The 27,727-nt window shown below is 41.4% G+C and overlaps 2 protein-coding genes across 2 annotated transcripts in view; both read left to right on the forward strand.

The window, feature by feature from the left end:
- Positions 1 to 14,045, forward strand: part of LOC145354935 (BTB/POZ domain-containing protein KCTD5-like) — a 74,379-nt gene extending 60,334 nt beyond the window's left edge. The window contains 2 exon segments of the mRNA XM_080206599.1: positions 4,746 to 4,871; positions 10,546 to 14,045. Coding sequence (XP_080062725.1) covers positions 4,746 to 4,871; positions 10,546 to 10,575 — 156 coding nt within the window. The 3' untranslated portion in view covers positions 10,576 to 14,045.
- Positions 14,046 to 24,889: 10,844 nt separating this feature from the next.
- The window catches only part of LOC145354936 (SUMO-conjugating enzyme UBC9-B-like), a 20,522-nt gene continuing 17,684 nt past the window's right edge, over positions 24,890 to 27,727 (forward strand). The window contains exon 1 of the mRNA XM_080206600.1: positions 24,890 to 25,028. The gene's annotated coding sequence lies outside the window, so the exon portion shown is untranslated. The remainder of the gene's footprint in view (positions 25,029 to 27,727) is intronic.

The raw sequence follows: 27,727 nt of genomic DNA on the forward strand, positions 1-27,727 counted from the left end.
CTCTGCACTCCCTCCAAGGCCAATATATCCTTTCGAAAATAAGGGGACCAAAATTGCACCATGTACTTTAGTTGCAGCCTCACCAGTACCTTGTACAGTTGCAGCAAGACCTCCCTGCTTTTATATTCCATCCCCCTCGTGATAAAGGCCAACATTCCATTTGCCTTCTTGATCACCTGCAGCAATTAACTGACCCCCTGCTTCTCACAGTTGCACTTCTTGCTGATCACTTAATCAACACTGCCAGTATCTGCAAAACAATAATGTTTAAATAAAAATAAATTCTTTAACAGTAAAAGGAACTCTGGAATTAGCTCCATATTATGAGTGTTGTCTTCACAACTGTCTCCTTGCTGCATGCTTGCTTGTTTTATATTTTTGAAGCTAACTAAACGGGACCTGAGCCAACTGTTGATATTGTAGGTGTAAAATCAAGTGGCAGCTGCTTATTATTCATGGGATGAACCTGTTTACAGTATCCTTTATTCCAAGTCCCAGAAGTATCTTCCCTGGGGACCTTGTTACAAAAACACTTCATGTACTGGCACTTTGTTTTCCCATTTCTTTTACAAGGAATATAATAATTGAAATGCTGATTTAAAACATTTACTGGTGGACTGATTTTTGCAACTTTTTGAAGGGCAGAGTTTCTATCGGGAGACACCGGCATAGGCAGGCAGTGCCTGAGTGGGTCAGTATGATCGGCCTTGTTGGATGTGACTGAGACAAGTTTGCTATATTACTTCCTTTCTCTTCTCAAAAGTTATTAAAATAATGGATAGGAAAACACCAACAGATCTGTCCAGTCTCATGTTGTGATCTCTTAGAAGAAGCAAAAAATGAACAAAATCCCAGGCAGTTTAAGGGAGCTTGGAAAATTCCTTCAACCCTGGCAAGTTAGTTCAAATCATGTTGGCTCTGATGAATGCTATGCAGTACCATCTTTTGTATAAGGGGTTCTCTGCATGAGCCAAACACAGGTCCAGCTCTTGAAGTAATTCACCGAATTATGCTCTAGATCGAACAAAGGAGTATGTTCAAGCCTTGAGTGTTTTTTGAAATACCAGGAAACTTGGGGAACCAATAATGCTCCATTACTTTGTGCCTGGGCTAATCAGTGTTGACTTGTTAATTAGTCAAAACCCTTTTCTACTGTGGTATAAAGTGGTGTTTATCATTTGAAACTTGGCATTCTTGTCTTTGTCCTGATGGGTACAAGACAAAGAATATCAGCAACAAACCTGCCTTTTCAGTAATATGCAAGAAAAGCAGAATCATCACCATTGGCTGCCTTACAAAAGCAGAAAGTACAAATGAAGCAAAATGGAGGGGAGGGTAGGGGGTTGAATCTGGAAGATTATAAAGTGCCTAGTCTAAAGATGAGATGCTGACCCTCTTGCTCTCTATCAGTTGCTGTGGATATGAGATGGACCAGAGTTCCAAAAACTGATCACTGGCCAGCTCCTTTGCAGAGGAGGGGAGGTGGGTTGGCATATCCACTCTTGATCACTGGTAACCTGTTCAACTGGAAGTACATATATGTAGAAGTTGAGTGAATGTGGTATTTGGACTTGGCTCTAATACTTTAGTGAGGTAGTAGAAAGTTGGGCAAAGTATCAGAGGAGCCATGTAACCCTAACCTAATTTTTGTGGAGCAGAAGGGAAGGTTGGATTAAAATATTCATTAGCAGGGTCCTGTTTGAATTTGGTGAAAAATGATCACAGCTAAATTATCTACTTTGTATTTCCCCAAATCTTAAGAACTCTTGGAAGAAGATACTGTGCAATTATAGATCAGATATGTGAATGAAACTTCGAACAAGATTTTACTGTTTGGATAATGTCAGGTTTCAGTGCTTGTTTACCAAACAAGATGTCAGTGTATAGTGTTGGGCCTTCACTGACCTTTTTATGTCCTGGCAGCTGCACCAATGACCATCAGTCACTGCTTCGTAGCTTCCTGTATCCTTACAACTGCAGAGATGTTCACAGAATCATCAAAGCTGTGGTTCCAGTTTAATCAAAGAATCCCTACAGTACAGAAAGTGGCTGTTCAGCCCATTGAGGCCACACTGACAATCCCACCCAGGCCCTGTCCTGTAACCCCATGCATTTATCCTACTAATCCCCTGAGACTAAGTGACAATTTGACATGGCCGATCCACCTAACTCACATATCTTTGGAGTGTAGGAGGAAGCTGGAACACTCAGAGGACATCCATGCAGACATGGGGAGATTGTGTGGAGTTTGCACAATCACCTGAGGCCAGAATTGAGCCTGGGTTCCTGGTGGTGAAAGACAGCAGTGCTAACCACTGTATCAAAGACAAAGCCACATCTGAGTCCTGCTTAGTTTCTTTTTGCCCTCTGCAACAGTTAAAGCACTCTGCTGTAAAAACCAAACTCACAAATCACTGCCTCCTTTGTATATAATCTTATCCACCCATTGACCACACCACACACCTTGGCATTCTTTTAAAGTAGTGGATGTATTTAATATGTTTCAGGGCAAACCTTATTTTACATGCAGGTATATTTAGTCTATTCAGCACTCAGTTTCCCGCCTTTGTTGTCCTGGGGCAGTTATCAATGATTTGAAGCTATTCAAAAGGGTTTGAATTCCAATACCTCACGGTACAAACTCCACCCTAGGCACTGTAATTTGAAGGGTTGACAGGGAACATAAAGATCATAAGAAATAGGAGCAGGAGCAGGCCATCTAGCCCTTCGAGCCTGCCCTGCCATTCAACAAGATCATGGCTGATCTGAAGTGGATCAGTTCCACTTTCCCACTTTCTCCCCAAACCCTTAATTCCCTTGTCTATCAAAAACCTATCTACCCGTGACTTAAATATATTTAGCAAGGTAGCCTCCACCACTTCAACAGGCAGAGAATTCCAGAGATACACCACCCTTTGAGTGAAGAAGTTCCTCCTCAACTCTGATCTAAACTGCACCCCCCCTTATCTTGAGGCTGTGCCCTCTAGTCCTGCTATCCTTTCTAAGCAGGAAGAATCTCTCTACCTCTACTCTATCCATCCCCTTCATTATCTTATACGTCTCTATAAGATCCCCCCTCATCCTTCTAAACTCCGAGTACAGACCCAGTCTATTTAGCCTCTCTTCATTGTCCAACCCCCTCATCTCCGGTATCAGCCTAGTGAGCCTCCTCTGCACTCCCTCCAAGGCCAATATATCCTTGCGCAAGTGCGGCGAACAAAACTGCACACAGTACTCCAGCTGCTGCCTCACCAGTACCCTGTACAGTTGCAGCAAGACCTCCCTACTTTTATATTCTATCCCCTTGCTATAAAGGCAACATTCCATTCGCCTTCTTGATCACCTGCTGCACCTGCAGACTGGGTTTTTGCAATTCGTGCACAAGGACCCCCAGGTCCCTCTGCACCGTAGCATGCTGCAGCTTTTCGCCTTGTAAATATTATTCACTCCTACTATTATTTCTGTCAAAGTGGATAACTTCACACTTGCTAACATTATACTCCATCTACCAGGTCCTCGCCCACTCGCTTAGCCTATCCAGATCCCTCTGCAGACTTTCCACACCCTCCACGCAATTTGCTTTTCCACTCGTCTTTGTGTCATCAGCAAATTTTGTCACCCTACACTCAGCCCCCTTGTCCAGATCATCTATATAAATGGTAAATAGTTGAGGGCCCAGCACCGATCCCTGCAGCACTCCACTAGTCACCAACCGCCAACCAGAATAGCACCCATTGATCTGCGTCCTATTAGACAGCCAATCCTCTATCCACGCTAACACCTTACCCCCAACCTTCCATAGCAACCTTTTGTGAGGCACCTTATCAAATATCTTTTGGAAATCTAAAAACACCACATCCACCAGTTCCCCTCTGTCTACTGCACTAGTCACATCCTCATAGAAATCCAATAAATTCGTCAAACACGACTTCCCCTTAATGAATCCGTGCTGTGTCTGCTCGATCAAACCATTCTTTTCTAGGTGCCTCGCTATTTCTTCTTTGATGACGGAAACGATAAAAAGGATTCAAAGGAGACGATAAAAAGACCAAATGAAAGCTGAGGGAGGGATCAAGACATTGCAGGGTAGGATAGAGGATGAGAGAGAAGGGAAATAAGAGAAACTGAAGGACAAAGAGAAATGAAGATGTAAGCAGAGGAGGAGGGGGGAATTTTCTCAGGATTTAGATTTTTGCTTGTATATAGTATTAAGCTGATGAGTTCTGTGGGTGTACCATGAATACAGGTCAGCTTCCAAATATAAATGAACTGTCACTTTGCTCCAGAGCTTTAAGATTTTGTTCCAACAGAATTGGTTGTGCCTACCCTGGTTTGTTTCAGCCAGTGTTAGTAATTCACTCATATCTGCCATTCAGTGTGCATTTTAACAGTGGTTTGGTGACCATAATCTTTGTGCCTGTTGAAACTTTCAGCATTGGCAATTTGATACGCATGGCCATAAGCCACCACATCTCTTCCTTTCCTCTGCCTTTATGTTGCTTGTGCTGTATGCCACTCTTATAAACACATCCAACTGTGCTTTCATTACCTAAAGTGTTGAAAGTTAAATGCAATTCTTGATGTTTTTGTGGGGGATGGTGGTGGAGTGTGGTTGTCAGGTGACATCCCATGAGTGTTTGTTACCAAATTTTCCTGATTGCATGAGTATCTTGGGAATCATTTCTTGATTTGTTGACATGTCTGTATGTACATTATTTTAAATTGTCTCATTTTCCCCTCCCCAGCTGGTCAGCATTGGCTCTTCCTATAACTATGGAAATGAAGACCAGGCTGAATTTCTTTGCGTTGTCTCCAGGGAGTTGCATAATGCCCCATATGGCACAAATACTGAACCCAGCGAAAAAGCCAAGGTGAGTGAAATTGGACAAAGAAATTAAACTTTGCTTATGGGCTGCAGATACTTGTTTCTGTGGTTTTCACTTCTGACATGTATCCAGCCCAGAGTGTTGTGAAAAGTCTTTTTGCTTTGAGGATAGAGTCCTAAGTGAAATGAGTTTGGAGAAGAGTTAAATAGTCAGCAGTCCCTCATGGTACACTATAATCTCACTCACACTTGGGTCCCAGGATGACTGATATTTTTGTAAGCTTGAATTATAGCATATGGCAAGGGCATTACAGCTTTGGCTATATCTGGGATAATTGCATTCAAACATTGAGTATGGGGAGTGATGTGTACCAACCCTCAACTATGAAAAACAAAATAAGTTATTAGATATATTTCACGCTCACCACGTATACAGCTGACTGGGTTTCGCTGTATATTATTTTCCCAGTTCCAATGTCAAATGTAATGCTCAAAGCTGCTTTGTCTTAGATGGAATCTATCTGACAAAGACCATACTTCGGTCACTGCGTTGCTGAATATTCTGCTGGTATTTATCACCATAGCAGTGTGTTACTCTGCATATTCCAATGTTCTATTTAACAGTGAATGTGAACACATTTTATATACCTGGGATTTTGAATGCACTGCTTTTTTTTTTGCCAAAAAGCATTTACTGATGGAAGGAGTGCCCCTATCCTAATATCCTGCTTTTTTAAGCTGTACTCATTTAACTACAGTAGAGTTTAAAGCTGGTATTTGCCATTGAACTCATCAGGCCATAAAATAAAGCACCCACCAGACAATTCCTTAACAGCTATTCAGGAGATGCAGATCCTAATTCTAATTTTTCTTGTGGACAAGTGAACAAAAATGTGGCTTGTCTGAATATTACAGTGGATATTCGTACACTTTGATCATTCAAATACTGACTGACTAATCCCATTCATCAGCTCACTTTACTTCTATTCTCTCTTCAAAAACATAGCCAAATGCACAGTGAGCAGCAATACAAGAGCAAATCCTGAAAATAGTAAGTCTGGCAACATCTGAGGAGAGAAAAACCATTAATGTTTCAGGTCTGTGACCTTTCTGAATTGGAAATAGCTAGAAATGTAATAGGTTTTGACAAGTAAAAAGTAGAAAGGGTAGGAAGAGGAACAAAAGAGGGAAGGTCTGTGATTAAGGTCAAGACCAGGAGAAGATAAATGACAAAAGGTTTCATGCTGCAAGACCAAAGAGAATGGTAATGGGGCAAATAAATAAACAAAAATGTATCTAGAGGAGGTGTAATGGCAGGTTAGCTGCTATCCAAGCACGGATGATAGAATCACTTTGCATAGTGGTTTTGCACAGACGTGCAAAGTAAATACTTTTTTCAGAAAGTTGTAAAGCACAGAGACGAAAGATGAGATACTGTTTTCAAACTTGTGTTGAGCTTCATTAGAATACCTTAGCAAACCAAGAATAGAACAGTCACAGCAAAGTGGAAAATTTAAATGACATGCAACTGGAAGCTTCCAATCAAACGGAGATGTTCCACAAATCGGACACTCAAGTCTATGTTTGGTTCCCTATGAGATTACATTGTGAGCAATGAATACAGATTACCAAATTGAAAAAAAAAGAAAATCACTGTTTGACCTGTAAGGAGTGTTTGGGCCTTACATAGTGAGAACCAAGGAGGTAAGAGGGCAAGTGGTCCATCTCCTGTGCTTGCATGGAAAGCTCCCTGCTCACTTGGATGTGATACTACAAGGCTGCCCTACACCACCTCCATGGATCGACATCTCCAGGGAAGGAAGAAGACTAAAAAGAAAGCATCTTTGGATTTCAAATTCGTAAGAGTGGAGCAGATTGTATAACATTTTGCAAATGACCTTCTCCACCTATTTCTATTGGGCACAATGTATAGTCTTTTGTCATTGCTGATACGATACTTGATTATAGTTTGAAAGTTTAAATTGCCTACAATATTCTTTTTCCTTCCTGTTTATATTTTTGCATGCTGCATGTTGAATCCAGAGTGAAGATGAAGAAACGGATTGCGAAATGAATGACTCAGATTAATTTGAAATAAAATGTACTGGTGAGCACTGGCTACCTATAGAAACCCCCACAAACCCCTCATTTTCCTCCAGTTTGCCCTCGCCCTTGTAGAGCTGCCACCTGTGACCCTGCACTGGACCAGCCTGGATGCTCATGTGCCTGATAGTATGGTATTGTGCAATGTGTTGCCCTAGTGTTACATGCTCTGCTCTGCTGTGCTTCAGGCAGAGATGCTTGGTACAGTCAGCCGTGGGGAGCCAGACTTCAATTTAGAGGACAATTGTAAAACACATTCACGAGAAAGCTAATTTCGTATCCCTTTGTTGTGCTGCCAGTTGTATGTGTCTACACGTCTCTTACACTGGGTGCTCCATGTGCTAAAATGTTGGCAATCAAAAACATTCCCCTGCCCCGGTAACACAGACCCTGTACACCAGCTCCTTCAAGAATGTAACTCAAATCTGTCCAGTTCATTGACACACAGTCTTTTGAATTTGTGGTGTTGCCTCTGGTTCTGTGTCAGGATGGAAACAAAAGAGGGAGCAAGCTATTGCCAATTTATTTCTAGCTTGAGCAAATTCAGAATACTGCCCCCAATCCGTTCTCTGTTTATATCACCAAGATCTCTCACCGTTCAGAACAGACTCTGAACTAATACCCATGGGCTGTAGTGACAGCCAAGAAGACAGTTTTCAGTCCTGTAGCAGATGTGATGTCAGCCGTTCGGCAGGTTGCCTTCTGACCACAAGAAGGAGAACCTTTTGGCAGTCTGCCTGAGAAAAATCTCCCATTCCAGCTATTGCTGCTGTCAGTAACTAGAAACCTTGTTTCACGTTAACTCAGGTTTTAGTTTAAACAACATTATAGTTTTGAAGATGAACATTCCAAGAGAAGCATATATTCATTCCTTACCATGCTGGTCCATAATTGGTACTATAAACATCTTTACCCTTTAATCTTTTACTGACGGCTATATTTTATGACTAGCTTTAGCGATACAAAATGCAGCCCCCACAGATTCATTCAGATTTTTACTTTTACATTTGCAGAAGATGGGATCTACTGTGTCACAAAACCCAGGCTCTGACTTCAGCACTAGTGCTGACTGGACTAGAATGGACCACAGCAGTGATGCGATTAGCCTCAGTGCTCCATGGTTCTTAGTTTTTATCAGCCTCCATTGATCTTCTGGAAATGAGTGCACGTCTGTATGCGATAGTCTCTGCAGGACAGGAATCATCTGTGATGCTGTTAATTGAATATGCTGACGATACTTAGTATTCCATTTCGTATGTGAAAAATATGCATCCTCATGTAACAGTTGATATGGACACTTGCCACTTGAACACTTAGTACTTGTCCCAATCAGTACTGCTACTGATTGGGACATTTTCATATTTTTGATGGAGAGATGCAAGAAAATCAGGATATGGGATGAACTGCTGTCCTGTCACTGTATTCCTACTACTCCTCTGAATAACTGGAAAAACTTGCTCTGATTTTTTTCACATTTGCTTTCCCCCTTCCTCTGGTGGTGCTGCTGACTCTGGAGTCACAGTTCCTCGGAAACAGTTCCACTTGAACATTTGTGAATTTAAACAAGCATCAGTTGAATATTTAAGCACAGCAGGCATCGGAATTTAATACAGTAAAAAGTCTGACAACACCAGGTTTTAGTCCAACTGATTTATTTGATAGTAAACTCACAAGCTTTCGAGGGGACTGCCTCTTCGTCAGGTGGATGGAGAGTTCTGGCCTCGGACAGAGCATATAAAGCACAGACAGTTTACAGATTACTGATTAGAATGCAAATCTTTACATCTAACCTGCTGTTCAAATCCTAAAGTGGCCGACAATGTGTGTGGAAGGAGCACTGATCACAGGTTAAAGAGATGTGTATTGTCCCCAGACAGCACAGTGAGTGAGGTTTTGCAAACCCAGGCAAGTCACGGGGGTTACAGATAGTGCGACATGAACCCAAGATCCCTGTTGAGACCGTCCTCGTGTGTGGAATTTGGCTATCAGTCTCTGCTCAGCGACTCTGCGCTGTCGTGTGTTGTGAAGGCCACCTTGGAGAATGTTTACCCGAAGGTCAGAGGCTGAATGCCCATGACCACTGAAGTGTTCACCAACAGGAAGGGAACAGTCTTGCCTGGTGATTGTCGAGCAATGTTCATTCATCTGTTGTCGTAGTGTCTGCATGTTCTCCCCAATGTACCATGCTTCGGGACATCCTTTCTTGCAACGTATCAGGTAGACAATGTTGGCCGAGTTGCAAGAGTATTTACCGTGTACCTGATGGATGGTATTCTCACGTGTGATGATGGTATCTGTGTCGATGATCCGGCATGTCTTGCAGGGGTTGCTGTGGCAAGGTTGTGTGGTGTTGTGGTCACTGTTCTCCTGAAGACTGGGTAGTTTGCTGCGAACAATGGTCTGTTTGAGGTTGTGTGGTTGTCTGAAGGCAAGAAGTGGGGGTGTGGGGATGGCCCTGGCGAGATGTTCGTCTTCATCAATGATATGTTGAAGACTCCGGAGAAGATGTCGTAGCTTCTCCGCTCCGGGGAAGTACTGGACGACGAAGGGTACTCTGTCCACTGTGTCCTGTGTTTGTCTTCTGAGGAGATCGGTGCGGTTTTTCGCTGTGGCGCATTGGAACTGTCGATCTATGAGTCGAGCGCCATATCCTGTTCTTATGAGGGCATCTTTCAGCGTCTGGAGGTGTCTGTCACGATCCTCCTCATCTGAGCAAATCACCAGGCAAGACTGTTCCCTTCCTGTTGGCGAACACTTCAGTAGTCACGGGCATTCAGCCTCTGACCTTCGGGTAAACATTCTCCAAGGCGGCCTTCACGACACACAACAGCGCAGTCACTGAGCAGAGACTGATAGCCAAGTTCCACACACGAGGACAGTCTCAACAGGGATCTTGGGTTCATGTCGCACTATCTGTAACCCCCGTGACTTGCCTGGGTTTGCAAAACCTCACTCACTGTGCTGTCTGGGGACAATACACATCTCTTTAACCTGTGATCAGTGCTCCTTCCACTCACGTCGGCCACTTTAGGACTTGAACAGCAGGTTAGGTGTAAAGATTTGCATTCTAATCAGTAATCTCTAAACTGTCTGTGCTTTATATGCTCTGTCCGAGGCCAGAACTCTCCATTCACCTGACGAAGAGGCAGTCCCCTCGAAAGCTTGTGAGTTTACTATCAAATAAATCAGTTGGACTAAAACCTGGTGTTGTCAGACTTTTTACTGTGTTTACCCCAGTCCAACGCCGGCACATCCACATCATGATCGGAATTTAACCCAGTCCTCCTGTCAAATCATATCCACAAATCCAGTAGGATCTCAATCACATTCAGAAGCAGAACCCCTGGGTAATTGTTTCCTTTTCCCTAAGGAAGTGTGTTAGAGCACAGGAGTAGTGTGACTTACCTTTCCTGGTGGCTCCAAAGGCAGGAGATTGTACCAACGTGCAGCTGACTCAGTCTGTTCAGTTATTTTGTTAATCTGTTGGATGGACAAATAGACTAAAGATCTAAACAGTTGCAGTGTTGATAGTGGCATATTATGGGCTGTGTTGCCAAGATGGTATATGAATATTAATACTGGGTTTCTGTAATTTATATTTTTACTTTCTCTTACAGATTCTGCAAGAGCGAGGATCACGAATGTGAAGTCAGCACTGCATTGGCCGAAGAAGCAATTTTAAGTTATTTTACTTTCTGGGGAAATGCAAGATAGAGCAGCCATGGTGTTATTCAAAACCTGGCCTCTGACATGAACATTTCTTGCAAAACCTTTAAACCTGGAACTCCCTCTCTTTCTGCCTCCACTGTACTAAGACTGAGTTTTCTTACTGATGGTAAAAATTTCAAGAGTTAGAGGCATTAATGCATTATAAAGACAGCTGTATATCAAGGCATGTCTGTACTAGCTAAGAGCAGCAGTAACGCCTCAGCAACGGGATACATCTGGCCAGAAGTGTACTCTGGTTCTATGTCTGACTCCTTGGATTAGATCAATGAATACTATTCACAAAAGAATAAGATTAAAATGATTACTATTCTGCAAAAAAGCAGGAGCCTGAACGGAGTATATAACAGAGATTACTGTTTATTGATACTGGAGTAAAGGCTGTGCCATATTCAACAGACACTTCCACTTAGTGACCCCTCGATTAAGCTAATTTATTTAGAAATGGTTAGGTAGGCATCAGGAGGGGAAGCAGATTTAGTGGCTGGGTCATTGTCACTCAGTGTACTTGTAAATCAGCTGCTTCATTTTGCTGGATGTTCTGTGGATGCTTGAGATGAATCCAAGCAATTCCAGCTGGAGTTTGATGTTTTATTAAGGAAGTTAGTCAAGCTGTCTATTGAAAGCAGTTTATATGAAAGATCATTGGGAAAATAAATGAGTACAAAAAATTGTCAAATCCTAAAGGGATGTTTTTAAACTTGTCGCATGGTGTATTGCTTTTTATTTTAATAATTGCTGTTTTAAACACCTAAGAGTGGTTTGTATGCTTTTGGATTCCCACATATGTGTATTTATATATATATATTTCTAGGGTCCTTGTGTATTATTAAAGACCTATAGGTTGAGCTGTTAAATCTTTCCAATATGTTCTAAACCTTTATATTAAAAAACCGAGCTGAAGCCAACACATCAACTTGTTGAAATTTCAGCTGCTTTCAGAACGATATTTCAACAATGATTGTGGTCAGTTCTCATTGTTGTGAACTATTGAGACCTGTCTCATTTTTAGTACATTTTAATTTGACTCTCTTCAAGAACATTGTCCTGTTCACTGGCCATTTAAACAAAAAGCACCTCAAAACAATTATGCAATAAGACTATTAAATTGAGCTGTTTGTGCTAAATAGGGAATTCCTTTTCACAAGTCTGTAGCAGAGGTTAAGGGCTTCTCCCTCTCCCCGCTCTTAAGGTCTAGTTTTCTCTTTCATTTTCTTTTTTAATCAAATATGAAAACTGTCTGTGGGGGCCATTAATACCCATGCCCTCTGGCAGAGCCTTGATTTGTGTACTCCACAGTGAACCTTACAATTAACCTCCATATTCCAAAACAAAGGATGGGGAATTTGTCAGATTTCCTGTTTCTGTGTGCACAAAAAGAGAACAGGATCTAATTCAGTTATTTCCATAATGAAATAGCCTCCTTAACAATCCCTCTGCAAATTCTCAAAAGAAAATTTACCATGTGGGAAAGTGTGCTGGGTACCTATGGAGTGATACCCCAAACAGAGGGAGAGAAGCGAAATAATAGTCATGTTCCCCAGCTTTGCACTTACTGGGCTGAACCAACAGCATTACACCTTCAGCCCCATGTACCATTTTCATTGTGTTTACACAGCCCCATATACCATTTTCATTGTGTTTACACAGCCCCATATACCATTTTCATTGTGTTTACACAGCCCCATATACCATTTTCATTGTGTTTACACAGCCCCATATACCATTTTCATTGTGTTTACACAGCCCCATATACCATTTTCATTGCGTTTACACAGCCTCACGTACCATTTCCATTGTGTTTACACAGTCTCACATACCATTTCCACTTGTTTACATAGTCCACATAGTATTTCCATTGAGATTATGCAGTCCCATGCACTACTTTCACTTGAGTTTACACGATCTGCACTGTTTCCCCTTGTGTTTACGCAATCATGTGCACCGTCTGCCCTTGGGTTTATGCAGTCCCACACATCATTTCTACTCAAGTTTTCATAACCCTACGTACTGTTTCCTTGATAGTTGCGTCAACCTGTGCACTGTTTTTCCTTGTGTTTGTGCAGTCCTGCAATTTTCCCTGGTGTTTATGCCGATCTGTGCACTGTCATTCCTTGTGTTTGTGCAGTCCTGGGCATAATTTGTCCTGTGGTTATGTAGCTTTTGTGCTGTTACCCCATATGTTTATGCAATCACAGGAATAGTTTCCCCTTAAATTTATGCAGTCTTTTGTTAGAACAGTGATAATTGAGGCAGGGTGGGGGTGAGAAATATATTCAAAATTATGTAAGATGGGACATGATTGATGAAAACTGACTGTTCACTAATAAGAAGCCATAGATACAAGGTTAAATGTAACAAATTTAGAATAGAGAGCAGGAAATAAATTAAGAGTTAAGGCTGTGGAATTCACTTCTAGAGTTGATGGCTGGGGAATAAACTGTCAATATTTCCAAAATAATTGGATAGGTGGATATAGGAGAAGGGGAGATGGGATATCGGAAAGAGTGGGTAAATGTGATTAAAATCCTTTGCTCATGTAGATGGTAAACACTGACAAATTTGTTGGACTGAATGGCCTATTTCTGTGTTGTAACTTTAATGTATTTTACGTCTGTTTGTAGTTAGTGTATAAATGGTTAAATTCATTGCTCTGATTGTTTTTGATGGGAGAGAGGAAGGAAAATAATTTTATGGCTCTGTCTACAACTGACCGATACAGACCAGTTGGTCCTAAGTTTGTCATCTGAACTGTTGACTTTGTGTTTGATCAGCAGAGCAGGAGGGACTACAATTTGCCCCAGCATCTAGTCTAAGGAGGAGAAATATTAGCTTAAGTTCCTGCTTCTGATCACTGTCCAGGTCAACGGTGCCTCATAGTCAAAAACCTGTCAACACATAAGCTGTCGGTGAGGGCTAGCCACCGGGATTACTGGAGACTGACTGACACCTTTGCAAACTGTGCACCAGCGCACAGCTAAAGCCATCAGCACATTAGAAGAGAAAATGTTGTCTTGGTCCATTTCAAGCCAAGGCTGTGGACAGCACAATTTCTTATCTCTCTAATTAGTTCAGGAATGGAGGCAATGAGACAGAATCTGTTAAGGGCTGTGCTTATGTTCGAGGGGAGTCTGTTCCTTATAACAGTTGCAAAAATATAGTTGGTTGATTTGGGGAATAGAATCCACAAACTGTTATCAACATATGCTGACTTTGATTCCTGAGAGAAAATGGAGAGCTTTGGGGAGTGTCATCAGCTGAACTATGTATTCCTGTTCATTCTTCCAAAATGTATCCTTCAATTTTTGTTACAAATCTACAGAAGCTGAAAATTATTTTGTAAATTGTTGGGTTTGGTTGAACACAATAAAAGCCAGTCCCTTGCTCTTGAGTGCAATGGTATCTAATATTCATATACTGTTTGATCATACTGAAATATCCCAAACCTCTTCTCACAATCAATGAAAGTGACATTTGGGAAAGTGCAGCTGCCTTTCTTTGCTACTTTCCATATTCCGCAACAAGACAGGAAACTGGGAACACTGGCAGTACCAGGTAATGTGACAGGATAGGGCCTTAACTTTGTCATGTTTCAGATGACACGTAACCTTGCTGCCTGAATTGAGTGTCCTACAATGTTTTGTCGCATGAATGGGAGTGTTACCAAGAACATGAAGGCAGCAATACCTGTAACTGCCAGAGTGAAAATTGGCCTAGAAAGAATATGAGTATGATAGTTATCCTACTAAATTGACTGGTTGAGGGGCACAATTTTGTAATTGGTCTCTGCTTCTAAGCTGGTGTGGAAGAATTCAATCCCTATCTCTCATTCACTAAGATGTGTTTGTAAGTCAAGGCAAGACAGGCTGAAATGCCTCTACATTTGGGCCTTAAAATGCTTCTTGTCTAAGCTCTTAGCTGAAGATTATCTGCTAGATGTAATCAACCCAGAGACAGCAAGAGACTGTGCCTGCAAAAATGAAGGGGGGAAAGTTGGAGTGGGTGATTTGGGTAAAAAATCCCAAAGACCCCCTAAATTTCTGCCTGGGTTCAGAATTTTTCAACCATTCTAGACATCCTGGGAAAATAGAACATTACAATTGTCATTCTCTTCATTTCAAGCTTTTGTGTCCCCACATCTCCATCCAAATCTTATTAATAAGCGAAAGTTAATGAGCTGCGGAATACTGAATCTGGCTATCTGCCCCATAACTTTTCCTATAATTGATTTATTTCGATCCAGTCTATTAAATGGGCATAATGACTTAATCTGAAAATTTTGTTTTTAACTTGCACTTAAACTACTGTTCTTGGCCTGATGTATGTATGGGGAATTTGGTGGAGAAGGAAATGGGGATTGCAGAAGTTCACATCTTGGTTCAGTAGACTTGCATAGTATTCAGATACAGTAACTTGGGTTGAGTTCAAAAGTACTACTACCACCAGACAGGTCAGAAAAGAGCAAAGCTGCAGTCTCCTACTCTTAATTGAGATGAGTTACTTTTCTTAATTTCCACCTGAATCAGCATTTGTCAGCTGTCTAATCTTTTCCAAATCCTTACATTTTTATTTCCTCCTCCTTCCTCTTATTTGGGTCCCAAGACCCAGTTGGTGAGCAATTCAAAATCATTACAGTAATGATCAAGGAATCTGTTGGTCACACCATGGACCTTTTCCTATCATTTTATCAAAATGTTTTGCCATAATGTATGTGGTTTTGTCCCTTTAAGGATCCATCTGCAGAGTAAGGGTCACATGACCCAGGGAACCAATCCGGAAGGAGGGTGGTGAGTGCTCAGGTTTCTGTTCCAGAACCTTCTCAGAAGCTGATTGGCAGCCATAAGGCTGCAAGCCTCTGTTTTATACTAATATGTAAATAAATGTTGCACTTGTTAATTACCTAACTGGTGAGCCAGAATCATTACATTGGTGATGAGGATCAAAGAAAAAACAGTGGTCCCAAGATCATGACAATAAAGTCACGAAGTTCAGTTCAAGTTGAGAACAAAAAGTTTGCAGATATTCCCCTAATCAGATGGGATCGATGCTAGTAAAGGATTGAGCACAATACACTGAACATTTGGGCTACTATTTTAAGTCCAATAGAATAGAGGAGATGGAGAAGAGAAAGGTAATCCTGGGCATGTGTGGGGACCAGGCCCACCATTTAATATGCAGTCTCACACCGCCAAGCACACCCAACTTGAATTTTACCAATTCAACTATCAGTCATTCACTGAAATAGTTGAATTGGTAAAAACACTACTACCTGAAACCATTGGTAATATTGCAGCAATTTAAGTTTAACTCAACTGGGAGAACCCCTGGAGAAATTATTGGAACCTATATTACCAAGTTCAGATATTTCCAATTGCTGCAACATCAGAAGCACTCAATGATGTGCCACAGGACCATTTAGTCTGCAGGGTAAATAATGAGGCCATCTGACAAGCTATTATCAGAGTTAGAGATAAATTTTAAGAAGGCACTGGTGATAGTGCTGTTGATGGAGAGTTGAGAAGAGTATACAGGAATTTCATAGTGCACAAAATGGCATGGTTCACCAGTTAGTGTGGGAAGCTGCAGTCAGCAATGTTAAAAATGAAGTAATTCCAGGAGCTATATTGCCATCTGGGAATGTTGTTGATTATCCAAGCACTGAAGTACCTGGTCTTCCTGTGGCCGACCCAACTGGAGACAGAACTGAACTGCCTGTGCCTGAAGAGGTACCTGCCATTGTGGTTTCAGCTGACAGTAATCCTGAGGAAGCATTCCAAACAGGAGTGACATCGCTCTGCACGGATTTGGGAAACCCCCGAAAGACTTAATTTATAATTGACTGAATTTATGTATTAATCATCTTGGACTATGTGAATTTGACATTTGTATGGAAGGACTTAAGGGGGAAGGATATGGTGATTGTCCCTTTAAGCATCCATCTGCCGCGTAAGGGTCGTATATCCCAGGAACCAATCAGGGAGCAAGATGAGGGATCATCCTGGTGAACTCGGGTTTCTGTTCCAGAACATTGTCAGAATCTGAATGGCAGCCGTGGGGCTGAAAACCTATACTATAGTTGGGTATAAATGGATGTTGCAGTTGTTATTTACCTAACTGGTGAACCAGAATTGTTACAGTACGTCTACCTAGAATCATGTCCACCTGGTCTGCTATTTCCCCTCAGAATTTATCTCTCCCAAACCCATGCGTACGCTCTTGTAATTGTATATTTCTACGTGGTTCTTTACTCTTTCTGATTTAGGGCAGAATTCCTTCATTTCATGGGGTGAATAAACATGTGGAGGGACAGCCGGACACTTGACACACATCCTTAGGATAACATGTTTAGATATGTGGCCAGATGACCAGTGGCCTGAATTTAGGCCCAACAAGCAATTAGACACTCTTAAACTGCTGAGGAAACTGAGCAAGAGTAACTGGGAACCTAGACAGGCCAAGGCCAAAAATGATATAGGTCAGGACATGCCCCAACAGCAGAGATCAAAAGAACTTGAACCTGACCATATTTGTCAGATAGTTGTGTATTCTGTGATTTTGGCCAGACTCTCTGCTTCCTAGGGTTCCTTATTTGGAGGGGGAGGAATGGAATATGCATACCTGGCAATGGACACCTAGAGTGCATCCTGCATCCTCCAAATAAGGAATTTGCAACCTAATTGAATGCTGTGATTTCCCCCTCCCCCTGCCCCCTTCCCCCTTCAGTAACTTCACCGGCTGGGACCCAGAGAATCTTCTGGATGGGCATGAAGGAGGGGATAAGAATAGACACCTGGAGACCACCCCAGTGAAAACTCAGCATGACCCACAGTGAGGAAGACTACAGATAAGACTTGGCGAGGGCATATGAGAATCACCTTTGCAGATGAGAACCCTGAAATGGCAGAGCCTCAGAGAATAAGATCCGCTGCACGGTCAAGTTCATCAGCATGGGTAGTATGAGAATCTTAGGCAAAAAGAGGGAAGATAGTTTGGGAAAAGTAACTATAAATATTTATTGAATTTATTAATAAAATTGAGTTGAGCCTCAAAGCAAGGCTTGTCCTTTTCTTCAACCAGTAAAGAAGAGCACCTGGGTAAAGTGTTTGAGATACACAAACTGGTCAAAGTGTCTGTTTACCAGACAACAGGTACTAAGAGTATATTTCCAAAACCTTTGTGTTTTCTGTTCCTGTCACATCTAGCCCTCTACTTGCTCACGTGTAACAAGACGGTGAACCTTGTCACCGCTCAAACATGAAGAGCAGCGCAGTCCTGTTTTAAACATCAAAACTTAATCTTTAAGAGACTGCCCTCATGTGGTCCACAGCCACAAAGAACCAGCAGTATCCCTCAGCCCAAAGCTCGTGATGTAACCCCATAAATTACGATTTGAATCAGATTCTCATCTATAGTGCTTTCAAATTGTTCTGGCTGCTGCGGGTTCTCATCGTCTCCGCTGGTAAAATGAAAATTGTGGAAGAGCCAAACACCTATGGGTAAATAAATACAAGCATGGCCCAATTCAGAGGTTCAGGGCGGCGAAGGGGGCAGGGAATCTTTGTCTCTAATTTTCTAATTGTATTAGAGAGTGACATATCCCCAAGACCAAGTGGTTTCCACTCTAGGGTTTTAAAGGAAGTAATTGAGAACTCCTTGTACAACTTCTTGTACAAGGCACAAGACAGGAGTGTGAATACTCTCCAATTACGGGGAATTATAGGCCTGTTAGTTTAACGTCTGTTGTAGGTAAAATGTTAGAATCCGTCATCAAGGAGGAAATAGCGAGGCATCTTGAGGGGAACTGCTTGATAGAGCAGACGCAGCACGGTTTCCTAAAAGGGAAGTCGTGTCTGACAAATTTACTGGAGTTCTATGAGGATGTGTCTAGGGCGGTGGATAGAGGAGAGCCGGTGGATGTGGTCTTCCTGGATTTTCAGAAGGCGTTTGACAAGGTACCTCACAAGAGGTTATTACAGAAGGTCAGGGGGCATGGAGTTGGGGGTAGGGTGTTAGTGTGGATAGAGGACTGGTTGTCAAATAGGAGGCAGAGAGTGGGGGTCAATGGGTGCTATTCGGATTGGCGGATGGTGACTAGTGGAGTGCCCCAGGGGTCGGTGCTGGGGCCTCAGCTATTTACCATTTATATAGATGATCTGGAGGAGGGAACCGAGTGTAGGGTGTCGAAATTTGCTGATGACACCAAAATTGGTGGAAAGGCAAATTGTGCGGAGGGTGGGGAGAGTCTACAGAAGGATCTAGATAGGCTGGGCGAATGGGCCAGGAAATGGCAAATGGAATTTAATGTTGGCAAGTGCGAGGTGGTCCACTTTGGTAGGAATAATGGTAGGAAGGATTATTACTTACGTGGAGAAAAACAGGCGACGGTGCAGAGGGACCTTGGGGTCCTTGTGCATGAGTCGCAAAAACCCAGCTTGCAGGTGCAGCAGGTGATCAGGAAGGCGAATGGGATGCTGGCCTTCATAGCGAGGGGGATTGAATATAAAAGTAGGGAGGTCTTGCTGCGGCTGTATAGGGCGTTGGTGAGGCCGCAGCTGGAGTACTGTGTGCAGTTTTGGGCGCCGTACTTGCGCAAGGATATTTTAGCCTTGGAGGGAGTGCAGAGGAGGTTTACTAGGCTGATTCCAGAGTTGAGGGGGTTGAGCTATGAGGAGAGGCTGAATAGATTAGGCTTGTACTCGTTAGAGTTTAGAAGAATGAGGGGAGACCTCATTGAGACGTATAAGATGATGAATGGGATGGATAGGATAGAGGTGGAGAGACTCTTCCCGCTCAGAAAGGATAGTAGGACTAGGGGGCACAGCCTCAAGATAAAGGGGGGGCGGTTTAGAACAGAGTTGAGGAGGAACTTCTTCACTCAAAGGGTGGTGAATCTCTGGAATTCTCTGCCCGTTGAAGTGGTGGAGGCTGCCTCGCTAAATATTTTTAAGACGCGGGTTGATGGGTTTTTGATAAGAGAGGGGATTAAGGGTTATGGGGAGAGGGTGGGAATGTGGAACTGAGCCACGACAGATCAGCCATGATCTTATTGAGTGGCGGGGCAGGCTCGAAGGGCTAGTTGGCCTACTCCTGCTTCTATTTCTTATGTTATATTCTTATGTTAATTTGGATAAACTTTAGTGGTGCTTCTTCCCTTTGAATTGCTGTTGAGCTATGGTTATGAGCATTCAAAGCGCTTTGCACAATCTCAAAATGTCCAAAAGTGCTTTGCAAGAAGTAACTGTGAATCCCAAATTGAATTATGACCCAGTTAGGGACCAGTAACTTTTTGTTTAAAATAAACAAAATTTGAAATCCCAGTTAATTACTAAGAAATCCACAAGATTCCATAGTTTTACACAGGCAAAAGACATGCTACTATATGGAAATCAACAAATCAAACAATATGTACTATCAATAATAAGGAAAATACTGCAGATCCTGAAATCAAAAACAAGAACAGGGGATACTGGAAAAACTCAAGAGGTCTGCCAGCATCTATTAGGAGAGAAACAGAATTAACTTTTCAGGTCTTTACGCTTTCTCAGAATGGGAATGTGTTAGAGCTGTAAGAATTGCAACAAAAAGTAGCAACTTTAAGAACAAAAGACAGATGTCCTGGTGTGACAGCCGGGGGGGGGCAGAGGATAGATTGGAGTACCGGGGTGGTGGTGGTGCGGGGGGGGGGGAGGTTCGTGTTGAAGTAATACACATATGGAATATTAATTAAAAGGGTTTTTAAGATGGAGGAGAAAGGACAAAATCTAAAGTTGCTGAGCTCAGTATTGAGTCTTGAGGGCTGTGTGATGTGCCTAATCGGAAGATGAACTGCTGCTCCTACAAATTGTGCCGGGCTTCACTGGAGCATTGCAGCAGGCCAAGGACAGACATGTAAGCGTGAGAGAAAGGTGTTGTGTTAAAATGGCATGCAACAGGAAGATTGGGGTCATGCTTGTGGACTGATATAAATATCTATCTTGTACTCTAAAATCCAGAATTAATATGCTGTAAACATGAATTAACAGGCAAACTGTGGTCAAACAAATCACAAATTGCATCCTAAATGACAGATACAACCAGGACAGGTCCTACAAATTTCTTGAGACTGCCTCCCACTGGATTCACAAGGTTTCTCTCCAGCAGCTCATCACCAGCACAATTCCGGCTATTCTGAGCAGATCGCCGAGTGCCCACAGGCTTTCCTTTGTCCCGACTGCCAGGTCACGAGCAGAGAGCTTCCTATCAGCTACAATAAGCTGATAAATGCCTCGGCTTCCCTGAGCTCCACTGCCCAACAGCACAAACCAGCAATCTTGCAACACCTTCTCGCCTCCTCACGGGCTTCCCTTAGCCTCTACTGCACAGAGCTACCAAATGGCTCTCAGGGCTTCTGAGCTCACAGCACTTCAGGTGTATGGAGCCAGCCACCTTCTCTGACTGCTTCTTACTAACTTTGAAGTAACCATTTTTCACTAACCCTTGAATTGATTTGGGTGATCTATTAAAATAGCCCATTATGATTCCGCCCCAATGGTTGAATGTAAAAACCATTTGAACATTTTTTGCCTTGAATTTTACGATCTCCAGTTAACCAACTGCCATGAACAGAGACAGAAAAAAAAATTCATCACAGTACTTTTAGAATGTGGAAGTGTGAAAATGTGATTATTCTCCATCAGCGTGCAGTGTTTAATGGTGGAATTATTCTGTTTTCTCTGAGGTTGCAATAAAAAAACTCTCAAAACATATTTTGGAGACACAAGAATGAACGATCCAAAAGAGAGGTGGGGTGACCAAAAGCTCGGTCAACGAAAAGATTTGAGGAGAGGCATTGGGGGATTTAGAAAGGAATTCCAGAGTTTGAAGTCTGGGCAACTAACGGCATGGGGGCTGCCAATGATGTGTCAAGTGGAAGGGATGCACAGATCATAAGAAATAAGACCAGGAATAGGCCATTTGGCCCATCAAGTCTGCTCCACCATTCAATAAATCATGGCTGATCAGATTGTGACCTGAACTTCACTTTCTTCATGTCCCCCATATAACCCTAAATTCCTTTGTTGATTAACAATCTGTCTAACTCAGACTTGAATATATTTAATGTCGCAGCCTCCACTGCTCTCTGTGGAAAAATAATTCCAAAGACTAACAGAGGAGGAATTTCTCCTCCTCTGAGAGAAGGGATTCCACCATATTTTTGTCTTAAATGGGAGGCCCGTCATTCTGAAACTGTGCCCCCATTTCTAGATACCCCAACAAAAGAAAATATTTTAGCATCTACCTTGTCAAGACCCCTCAGAATCTTATATGTTTCAATCACGAAAGTTCAGAATCTGGAGTGGAAAATTTTAGGATGCACCTTTGGTGCTGGATAGAAATTGGTAAATGGACTGGGCAGAGGTGAGACCATGTATGGATTTAAACACAATGATCAGGATTTAAATATTGATACACTATGGGCACTAGGTCATAAGACAAAGGAGTAGAAGTAGGCCATTCGGCCAATTGAGTCTGCTCCACCATTCAATGAGATCATGGTGATCCTCAAGTCCACTTTCCTGCCTTATCACCATAACCCCTGATTCCCTTACTGATTAAAAATCTATCTCAGCCTTGAGCATAGTTAACGACCCAGCTTCTACAACCCTCTGTGGTAAAGAATTCCATGGCTTCATTACACTCTGAGAGAAGAAATTCCTCCTCACCTGTCTTAAATGGGCAACACCTTCTTCTGAGATTACACCTCTGGTCCTAGACTCTCCCACAAACGGAAACAACATCTCAGTATCTACTGTGTCAAGCCCCCTGAGAATTCTACATGTCTTAATAAGTTTGCCCCCCATTGTTCTAAGCTCCAATGAATAGAAGCCTAACCTACACAACCTCTCATAAAAATCATCCTAGTGAATCTTCTCTGTTCTGCCTCCAATGCCAATAAATCTTTCCTCAGATAAGGGGATCAAAACTGTTCACATTATTCCAGGTGTGGTCTAACTAGTGTTGTGTATAGTTTTAACAAGGCTTCCATATTTATATGCTCCATTCCCTGTGTGGGTAGGGTAGGATGCATACAGAGTTGGATCAACTGAAACTTACATATTCCTTTGTTATTATATGCTGAGGCTCTTCACTCTGGAAAAAGAGAACTAATAGAGGTCTTCGATGATTCAGTACAGTAAAGGTGTAGAGAAACGCTTTCCATTTGAGAGTTCAGAACTAGGAGAACATAAAGATAACTATTAATAGATCAAGTAATGAATTTGGGAGGAGCTTCTTTATACAGAGAATAATGAAAATGTGGAACTTGCTGACAGAAGGACCAGTTGAAGTAGACTTTGATATGTTTAAGGAAAGGGAGGGATCAGGATGAGAAATGGTAATTAAAGTGAGTTCCGTTGTTTGCCATTTTAACATATGTCTGTCCTTGGCCTGCTGCAATGTTCCAGAGAAGCTCAATGCAAACTGGAGGAACAGCATCTCATCTTCCAGCTAGGCACTTCACAGTCTTCCAGTCTCAATATCAAATTCAACAACTTCAGATGATTCGCTCTGCTTCACCTTGATCCCTTTGTTTTCATTTCATTTCATTTTTAACTGTTCCCTACCTTTATTTATATTTTTGCTTTATTTTTCTTTCCCCACCCACTTTTCTCCCTTATTTTACCTCATTCTTTACCTTTTCTCCACCTTCCCCCTTTTTCTCAATTTTACCTCTCTCCCACCCATCTCCCCCACCCCCCATCCCCCACATCCCCCACATCTTCATATGTTACAGTTTACCCTCTGGTTTCAGCTTCTCCGTCATTTGGCCATGCATGCCTTCTCTTCTCTTCTCTCTATGGACTGCCATTAGCAGCATTTCCCCTTGTTTTTGTGATTATGACTCATTTTTCATTCCCTCACCTTGCAGTATAAATACCTCCCACTTTCTGTGCCTTTTAGCTTTGACAAAGGGTTGTCTAGACTTGAAATGTCAGCTCTTTTCTCTACTTAGAGATGCTGCCAAACCTGCTGAAATTTTTCAGCATTTTCTCTTTTGGTTTCACCTCCACAGTAATTTGATTTAATTAATTAAAATCGGGAGTTAGCTCATGTGGAGAATGAACATGGGCACAGACCCATTGAACTAAATGGCCACTTTGCTGCAGAGTCAAACATACAGGCTATTTGTGGGAGAAATGTTTTAAACGGTAATCTCAGAATAAGGGGTTGCCCATTCATTTGATGAAGGAGCAATGCTCCAAAAGCTTATGATTTCAAATAAACCTGTTGGACTTTAACCTAGTGTTGTGGGACTTCTTACTGTGCCTACCCCAGTCCAATGCTAGCATCTCTACATCATTTAAATTGTTTTGCCCATGAGAAAAAGCCCAGCTTCAAAAATTGCCACAATGTTTATTTAGTCATAACCCCATTTTTTGCTGAGCTGTGAGTCTCTCTTTGTTCTCACAAAGATGTAAAAACAAATGAGGGAAAGATAATGTCCACAATCCACTGGGCACAGAGTTATTTTGGGGAATGGTGGTATTTATAGAATCCCTAAAATGCAGGAGGCCATTCAGCCCATCAAGTCTGCACTGATCACAATCTCACCCAGGTCCTATTCCCATAACCCCACATATTTACCCTGCTAATCCCACTGATGCTAGGGTCAATCCACCTAACGTGTAAATCTTTGGACTGTGGGAGGAAACCAGAGCATCTGGAAGAAACCCACACAGACATGGGGAGAACGTGCAAACACACCACACAGGACTTGGGGACAGAATTGAACATGGGTCCCTGACACAATGAGGCAGCATTGCTAACCACTGTGCCACCGTGCCTCCCCCTCCCCCAACCAATTTAATTGAAGTTCTGGACCAATCTGGAGCTTCTGAGAAATGGAATCAGCAGCAATATGCACAGCAAGATACCAGAACAGCAAGGGAAACTAACCATTGACCAGTGGGCTGCCAAACACTCTTACTTCAAGCAGAGGTTATGGGGCTAAGTCAAAGGTATTTGGGGTCAGAGGTTATGGGCCGGTGTCAGAGACCCTCGGGATCAGAAGTCATGGGCCGGGGTCAGAGACCCTCGAGGTCAGAGGTTATGGGCCGGGGTCAGAGGTTATGAGTTTAATAAAGTTTGGAATAGAAAATGCTCGGTTGGTTTAGGCGGCCAGCGCGGTGCCTGGGTTGATTTTCTGATAAGGTTTGCAGGCTTATTTTTCCTGCGCTGCCGCAGATCCAGCGGGTTAGGCCACGAGCGGGAAAACGCCAAACAGCGACTCAAATTCCCAGAGCTGCGATTAGGCGCTGCAGCGGCCACCTTCCTCCGGAGGCCTCGGGCTTCGGTTTGAAGAGCGGCTCGAGGCGGAAAGAGCGGCGGCGACCAAGTGAGTAAATACATATAAATACATATAAAATATAAGATAAATCCCGGCAGGGACCCGGTGAGTAAATATATGTGAAATATAAGATAAATCCCGGCAGGGACCCGGTGAGTAAATACACATAAATATATGTGAAATATAAGATAATATCATACAATACTGAGTGAGTGAGGAGATATATATATAATATATTATGTAGTATCATAGATAAAATATAAAGAGCAGTAGTGCAGCAGGTACCCAGTTAATAAATACAATATATAATACAGTATAAATCCTGGCAGGTACTCAGTGAGTAAATATAATATATAACATATATACCCAGTGAGTAATATATAATGTAAAATATAATACAATATGTACTGAATGAGTGAGTAAATATATATATATATCTAAATCCCAGCAGATACCCAGTGATCCGTATATATATGTATGTATAAATCTATATATGTATGTATATATCTATACATGTATAAATATATATAATACAATATATACCGAGTGAGTGAGGAAATATATCTAAATCCCGACAGGTACGCTGTGAGTAAATACACATAAATACAATATATATAATACAATGTGTACTGAGTGAGTAAGGAAATATATCTAAATCCCAAGAGGCACTGAATGAGTAAATACATATAATATATTCCGAGTGAATGAGGAAATATAAAATATATCTAAATCCTGGGAGGTACCCAGTGGGTAAATATAATATATAATATCATATCATACCATACCATACAATATATACCATGTGAAAAAGGAAATATATCTTAATCCTGGGAGTTACCAAGTGAGTAAATATATATAATAATATACACTGAGTGAGTTAGGAAATATATATAATATATCTAAATCCCAGCAGGTACCCAGTGAGTAACTATAATATATAATATTTCATATGTATACTGAATGAGTAAATATAATATATGCATATATAATATATACTGATGAGAAAATATATATATCTAAATCCCAGGAGGTACCAAGTGTGTAAAAACATATATTTCCTTACTCACTCGGTATATATTGCATTATATATCTAAATCCCGGGAGCCACCGAGTGAGTAAGTATATAATATATACCATGTGAGTAAGGAAATATATATAATGTATCTAAATCCCGGGAGGTACCTGGAGAGTAAATATACAATATATACCATGTGAGTAAGGAAATATATTTAATATATCTAAATCCTGGGAGGTACTGAGTGAGTAAATACATACACACACATATATACTATAATACAATATATACTGAGTGAGTAAGTAAATATATATAATATATCTAAATCCTGGGAGGTACTGAGTGAGTAAATACAATATAATATTTACTGTGTAAGTGAGGAAATATATATAATATCTAAATTCTGGGACGTGCAGAGTGAGTAAATATATATTATGTATCATGTGAGTGAGTAAATATATATATGTACCATGTGAGTGTGAGAAAATACATGTAATAAAGATCCCAGGAGGTACTGAGTAAGTAAATATAATACATAATATATACCGTGTGAGTGGGTAAATGTATTTAAATCCCAGGAGGTACCAAGTGAGTAAATACAACATAATATATATACCATGTGAGTGAGGAAATATATAATATATCTAAATCCTGGGAGGTACTGAGTGAGTAAATACAACATAATACAATACAATAAATACCGTTTTGAGTGAGTAAATATATATAATATATCTAAATCCCAGGAGGTACCAAGTGAGTAAACATAACATACACTGTGTGAGTGAGGAAATACATATATATAAATACCGTGTGAATGATTAAATATATATAAATCCCAGGAGGTACCGAGTGAGAGAGTGAGTAAATATAATACATATAAATCAATCCTGGGAAGTACTGAGAGAGAGTGAGTAAATATATATACTATAATATACACTGTTTAAGTATATATATAAAATACAATATATTATCAATCCCAGTAGGTACTGAATGAGAGAGTAAATATATAAATGTACATTTCAATCCTGGAGACGCAAAGTACGAGAGAGTGAGTAAATATATATAATATATGAACTGCAGAGACACACCGTGTGAGGGGTTGAGTAAATATATAATATATAAATCAATCCCAGCAGACACACCATGTGAGAGAGAGGCTAAATATATATAGTATATAAATCAATCCCGTGAGACACCCTGTCTGAGAGAGTCAGTAAGTAAAGATAATATATAAATCCCGGAGATACATCATGTGAGAGAGTGAGTACATATATAATATATTAATCACAGAGACGCACCATGTGAGAGAATGAGTAAATATATAACATATATATCCTGGGAGGTAGGGAATCTGAGTTATAGATAAACCCGCAGGTATCATGTGAGAGAGAGTTTTAGATATGTAGATCAATCAATATAGAGATCCATTTCGAGCTGAGAGAATGAGGGTGTGTCAATATGTATAGATATAAATCAACCTCAGGCTGAGAAAGTGAGGATGTGTAAGTATATACGGATCAATTTCAGGCTGAGAGAGTGAGGGTGTGTAAATATATATGGATATAGATCAATTTCAGGTTGAGAGAGTGAGGCTGTGTAAATACATATAGTTCAGTTTCAGGCTGAGAGAGTGACGGTATGTAAATATATGTAGATAAATTTCAGGCTGAGAGTGTGAGGGTGTGTAAATATATGTAGCTCAATTTCAGGCTGAGAGAGTGAGGGTGTGTAA

The sequence above is a fragment of the Carcharhinus amblyrhynchos genome, chromosome 18 (assembly GCF_965287045.1).
Source record: "Carcharhinus amblyrhynchos chromosome 18, sCarAmb.v2.hapA, whole genome shotgun sequence".
Taxonomy (NCBI): Eukaryota; Metazoa; Chordata; class Chondrichthyes; order Carcharhiniformes; family Carcharhinidae; genus Carcharhinus; species Carcharhinus amblyrhynchos.